Here is a 5,277-nt window from a genome sequence, read left to right as displayed (position 1 = left end):
CTGACACTACCACATCTCCCACCCACCCACCCACCCCCCCCCACCCCACACACACACACACCCTTCCCACCCGCACTCCTCTCCATACACTTCACGCACACACTCCGCACCGTAGCCTCGCACTGTCCACGCCATGGTAGGTCCTCCCCCTCCCTTCCCTCTCCCCATCCCGCCACTCTGCCCCTCCCTCCCTCCCTCCCTCCCTCCCGTCCTCCCCTCCACCGCCCACTCACCACATCTTACTGTTGCACGACCTGGTATGGGCTATCTCGATCTCTCCACCACTCGCTCCCCCCTCCCGCCCTCCCCTCACCCCACCAGGCCGCCCGCATCATCGCCACCATTGTGCTGTCGGCATCGCAGATCGTGTTCAAGGCCTTTGGTGAAGCGTATCGCAAGGGCATGCAGAGTACGTTGCCAGTCACTGTGGTCACTTCCTTGCCTCCTCCCTCCTCATTCTTTGGTTCCTTCTCTCGCTCCTGATCGGCGATACTCACTCATGCTCTCTTCCTTGCCACAGACGCCGCAAAGGGCGGCGCCAATGCGGTCAAGCGCCGCGGCAAGGCAGGCCCGGCCGGCTCGATCTCGACCGAGGCCGCGGCCACCATTCTCGACATCCCCAAGAACAAGATTACGCCAGCAGAAATTGCCAAGCGCTACGACCATCTGTTCAAGGCCAACGATCCGGCCAAGGGCGGCTCGCTGTACATCCGGGCCAAGGTGACCAACGCCAAGGCGGCCCTGGAGGAGGCGCTCAAGAACAAGACTCTGTAAGCGACTCGTGACGGCGCCATCTCTCTTGGCTACGCCGCGGCCTCGGCCAGCGCTGCCTCGCACACACGTAGCCGCCGCGTGAGGATGAACGAGAACAGGTAGTCCTTGAGCTTGCGGGCCCGCGCCACGTCGACGCCCGCCGCGTCCAGATCGCCGGCAGCGTGCGCGATCTCGGCACGCTCCGAGAGCGCAAACGCGAGATAGGTGCGCTCACTGCGAGCCAACTCCGGCTCGGCGGCGATGAGCACGTCGAGCGCCGTCCGCGCACCGGCGGTGTCTCCAACCCGGCGCCGTAGCGCCGCCACGCACAGCACGAGCGGCGCAAAGGCAAGGCTGTTGTCGGCGGTCCGCGCGAGCGCGTCGAAATCGACCCCCATCGGCGCGGCCGTCAAGCGGTGAAGCAGTGGCTGGGCTTGATCAGCGGCAAGATGCGCCAGATCGTGCTTGAAAAACAACAGCTCGGTAGCGAGAAGCGGGGCGAGGAGCGGGTGGGCGAGGTAGCGGGAGGCAAGGCATGTGGCTGCGTCGTCGTACCGCGACTTGGGCGTGGCAACAGCAGCCACGCGTTCGAGGGCAGCGCGGAAGCCGTCGCAGTCTTGAGGCGCCGTCATGGCAATGCATGCCGCGATAGAGAGCGCAGACATGCCGCGCATACCAAACTCGCCATCGGCGGCGAGAACGTCGTCGTAGGCAGTTGCGGCGCGGGACCAGGCGAGAGCGTGAAAATGGGTGTTTGCCAGCTCGTAGAGAAGCGTACACGGGGCAGCGATGTTTGCAGCCCGAGTCTGTGCAATAGCCTCCTCGACAGCGTCCGATGCATCGGCAGCTCGGCCCGTCTTGCGCAGCAGCTGACCGCGGAAGAGTAGGAAGAGCGCTGCGTTGGGATACCTGGCCTGGATACCGTCCAAGACGTCGGAGGCATCGTCAAGGGTGCCATCATCGCGATCAAAGCCGCGCGGCAGATAGAGCATGGAAAAGAGGAGGATCATGGCGGCAAAGCCCGACCGGCCCATGCCCGAATCAGAGACGCCGCGGACAAGGCCGAGGCCGAGGGCGCGGTCGCCACGAAAGCCGAGCATCTTGAGAACTTTGGCTACGAGGCCTGGCGGGACGAGCGAGACGACAAAGAAGAAGAGACCGACCCCAAAGTTGACGCCGTTGGCTACAAACTGGGAGATCGGGAGCGAGCTTGCGCGGATGTCGGTCTGGATGGCGGTAAAGGCCTTCCACGACTTGCGCAGCGCGAGCGAGCCGGAGATCTTGGACCCGATGTTGAGCAGGAGCATGGCCTCGAGGAGCTTGGCCTCGGCGGCGACCAGTCGTGTGTCCCACGCCGCATTGCGGAGTGCGACGACCACATCGCCGCCGCTGTTTGTCTCCATGGCTTTGGCCAGTCCCGCCAACCGCTGCTTGGCGGCGGCGGCCTTCTTGGTCTTGCCCGAGCCTGGCGAGCCAAAGGCGGTGGCAAAAGCCGAGACGTCGGCCATGGCGGCGGCAGCAGCAGCCAGATCGCCACATCGCCGGACATAAAGGCGCGGAGCAGGCCCGAGGTGGCGTGCGCAAAGCGGAAGCGTGGCGCTGCGTCGCGCCCGTCTGCCACCGCCGCTTCGGCCGCGGCAAACTCGTTGTTCCACATGGCGTCCACCGACGCTGCAATGGGCGGCATGTACGGGCAGAACGGGAGGCCCGGATCGGGCGCACGGCCCAGGAGCTCGGTTGCCACCGCTGCGCCAGCCTCTGCCGAGCCGAGCCGGAGTCGGGGAGTGGATGCCATGGCCGAGTCGGAGCGACGAGTGTTTACAGCGCTGCAAGCGTGCAGCATGGCACGCGGCGGCACACATACTGGAAGGAGGGGGGGGGGAGGGGGGGGGGGGGGGTCCGATCTGAGGCCGGGCTCAGCGATCACAGAGGCTGAAGGCAGGTAGGACTAGACGGGAGGCCGGCGCACTGGACGGGCGCAGGTGTGGCGACAACCAGCGTAGGCCGGACCAAGTAAAGCGGTACAGCCACCGGATAGCCGCATCAGTAGAGGTAGACAGCAAAGGCAGCTGCGACACAAAAGAGCGACTCGTTGACGTAGACCTCCTGGGCCGAGTTGTCGGTGTCTGCGTCCCAGAGGCAGCGGCCGGCCATGCGGACGCCCTGGCCGTGCTGCTGGCCGATGACGACCTGGACAGCAAACTTATACCGCGGCAGGTCGAGGCCCTTGAGCCTGTGCTTGATCTCGTCCGACACCTCGCGGGCCAGCCGCGACGATTGCTCCGGGTGGTACGCCTCGCCCTTGAGCATCTCGTCCAGAACCTCGGCGATGATGGCCTTGGCCACCCGCTGCTTGAACTTGTGCCGCGGGAGGATGTCGTACGTGTTCTCTGCGCCCTCCTCGCCTCCGCCTGCCGCTCCAGGTCCCAACGACGGCGACGACGTGTTCATACTTGGTCCCTCTGCCCCCTCTGGTCCAGTCCGGAGAAAGGCCTTTGCCCTCCAATGGCTATCCCCTGGTCACGCCAGCGGCGCCCAACCGCGCCAAACAGACCAACCGCCCGCCCGCCCGCCCGAACATCATCCACCGCCCACCCTGCCCGAACACCGTCCGTCCATCACCTGCCAGCAACCTGCTCGGCCGTACACCCTGTGCGATCGATCCTCTACCCCGACTCATGCTCTTTACCCAAACCGCCTCTCCATCCCTCCCCTCCACCATCCCCAACCTTCCACTTCCACCACAATCCCGAACTCGATCGCGATCGCGATCACGATCACGATCACGATGACCACCACCTCCCCCCCCCCCCTCCCCCTCCCACCCCACTTCCACCCATGGGCACCACAGCATCAATAGTAGCTGCCACTCACCCACCCGGCCCGGTTGTCCTTGCACTCCCGCCACCGGTTGTCGTTTCTGGTCCGCGTCCGCGACGGAAGAAGCCATGCCGGCGGAAGCGGAGTTCGGCAGGGTCTGGGCCGGGCGGGGAGGGCACAGGCTTGGTCTTTGACATTGTCCGCAACAACTGGATCCCGCCCGTAGTCACGCAGCCGGCGAAAGATGCGGCGAGTCCGACTCGGCACAGTTCCGGAGGAAAGGAGGAGGTCAGGGAGGAGGAGACCGGCGGAGGCGGTGACGATGGTGAGAAAGCCGGCGACGGCACCGCACAGCACTACTGGCGCAAGTACGGCGAGAAGACCGTGACAAGCAGGCCATATCCCCGCTCGTACTACCGGTGCACCCACCCGGGATGTCCGGCCAAGAAGACAGTCGACGTGCTCAGCCGATCGCCCGCCGGCGAGAACCTCGAGGTCGTCGAGAAGCACCGCGGAGAGCACACCCATCCGCCGACAACTCTTGCTGATCGCCTGGCGCGGACCCGCCGCCCGTCGCGATTCGACATGCCGTCGGCAGACAACGAGGCTGCCGAGAGCGCGCCGGGCAGCAATCCGCTCGCCGCCAGCCCTGGCGATCTTCCGCCAGCCGCCGCCGCCGCCGCCTGGTCCGGCTCAGCTGCCGCCGCGAGACTCGAGACCGCCGCGGCTGCCCTTGAGCGGATGATCCGCTCCATGGTTGCGCAGTACCTTGCAAACAGCACCAGCGATGGCTACGGCTGGAAGCCGGTGGCGTTGCAGATGCTGCTTGATGCCGCCGACGCGCCCTTTCTGCGCAGCGCACTGACCGACGCGCTCGCAGCTCCGGCCCCGCCGTCGCACTCCCCGCAGCGGTTCTTTGCCAACGTCGTGGCGCGCACGCTACCACCGCTCGAGTTTGTCTGCGCCAGCAGCACTGCAGAGACTGCCTGCCCGGCGTCCAAGACCGCACGCTGGCGCCTGCGGATCAGCGGCGCGCTCGAGGCCTCCGCCGTTGTCGTCGATGTCTCGTACGCACGACACCACAGCCATCCGGCACCGCCGACCAGAGCGAGCGGACCTAGCCGCAAGCGCAAGGAGCCGCCCATGTAGCTGCTTCCATTACATATCACGTCCGGAGAAACCCAAACTGGAGCTGGCCCGAGAGGTAGACCGTGGCCGGATCGGCGGCGTCGGTGACGGTGGCCGAGACTAGGCCGAACCGGGCACCCTTGATAGTCTCCAGGACAATGTCATAGACAACTGTCGAGCCAAGCGGCGGCAGCTTACCATTCGGATGGTAGACGATGTTCTGGAAGCCCGCAAAGACTGGAAGCGAGTCCTCGAGCCCGTCGATGTGCTTGACCAGGATGCACGCACTCTGCCCGGCGCCTTCCAGCGTCTTGGCAGCCGACAGCACTCCAGCGCCGGCTCCATCCTCGACGTCGCTAGCCACCACGTGCTTGACTCCGCGCAGTGCCACACCAATCTCGTGCTCCTCCACTGCATCGACCAGAAGGAATGGCGGTCGGTGCGCCAGAGTCCGCCACACCACCTGCGAGCCGACTGTGCTCACGCCCCGGCACGCCACACCCAACAGCCGCGATGATGACCACAGACAGAGCATGATGAAGTGGGGGGGGGGGGTGGTGGGTACGGAACGGTTGG

The 5,277-nt window shown here is 65.8% G+C and overlaps 5 protein-coding genes across 5 annotated transcripts; 2 read left to right on the top strand and 3 right to left on the bottom strand.

Moving 5' to 3' along the window:
* The first annotated feature begins 36 nt into the window (after positions 1 to 36).
* Positions 37 to 875, top strand: AMSG_02822 (uncharacterized protein). The gene is made up of 3 exons (XM_013905209.1): positions 37 to 136; positions 322 to 409; positions 521 to 875. Exons 1-3 carry the CDS (start codon positions 134 to 136, stop codon positions 772 to 774), a joined length of 345 nt encoding a protein of 114 aa, XP_013760663.1. The 5' UTR covers positions 37 to 133; the 3' UTR covers positions 775 to 875.
* On the bottom strand, positions 352 to 2,261 carry AMSG_02821 (uncharacterized protein; the record flags this gene model as incomplete). The annotated part of the gene is made up of 1 exon (XM_013905208.1): positions 352 to 2,261. The coding sequence occupies one exon, from the start codon at positions 2,259 to 2,261 to the stop codon at positions 804 to 806; it is 1,458 nt and encodes a 485-aa protein (XP_013760662.1). The 3' UTR covers positions 352 to 803.
* A 389-nt stretch (positions 2,262 to 2,650) lies between these two features.
* On the bottom strand, positions 2,651 to 3,204 carry AMSG_02820 (uncharacterized protein; the record flags this gene model as incomplete). The annotated part of the gene is made up of 1 exon (XM_013905207.1): positions 2,651 to 3,204. One exon carries the CDS (start codon positions 3,202 to 3,204, stop codon positions 2,797 to 2,799), a length of 408 nt encoding a protein of 135 aa, XP_013760661.1. The 3' UTR covers positions 2,651 to 2,796.
* Positions 3,205 to 3,591: 387 nt separating this feature from the next.
* AMSG_02819 (uncharacterized protein) lies at positions 3,592 to 4,746 on the top strand (the record flags this gene model as incomplete). Its single annotated transcript, XM_013905206.1, has 2 exons — positions 3,592 to 3,682; positions 3,755 to 4,746. The coding sequence occupies 2 exons, from the start codon at positions 3,592 to 3,594 to the stop codon at positions 4,720 to 4,722; spliced, it is 1,059 nt and encodes a 352-aa protein (XP_013760660.1). The 3' UTR covers positions 4,723 to 4,746.
* AMSG_02818 (uncharacterized protein) lies at positions 4,739 to 5,236 on the bottom strand (the record flags this gene model as incomplete). Its single annotated transcript, XM_013905205.1, has 1 exon — positions 4,739 to 5,236. The coding sequence occupies one exon, from the start codon at positions 5,234 to 5,236 to the stop codon at positions 4,739 to 4,741; it is 498 nt and encodes a 165-aa protein (XP_013760659.1).
* Positions 5,237 to 5,277: the final 41 nt, after the last annotated feature.

Source organism: Thecamonas trahens, assembly GCF_000142905.1.
Source record: "Thecamonas trahens ATCC 50062 unplaced genomic scaffold supercont1.10, whole genome shotgun sequence".
Classification (NCBI taxonomy): domain Eukaryota; order Apusomonadida; family Apusomonadidae; genus Thecamonas; species Thecamonas trahens.
The sequence above is the reverse complement of the archived record's forward strand: the minus strand, read 5'-3'. Positions and strand labels throughout refer to the sequence as shown.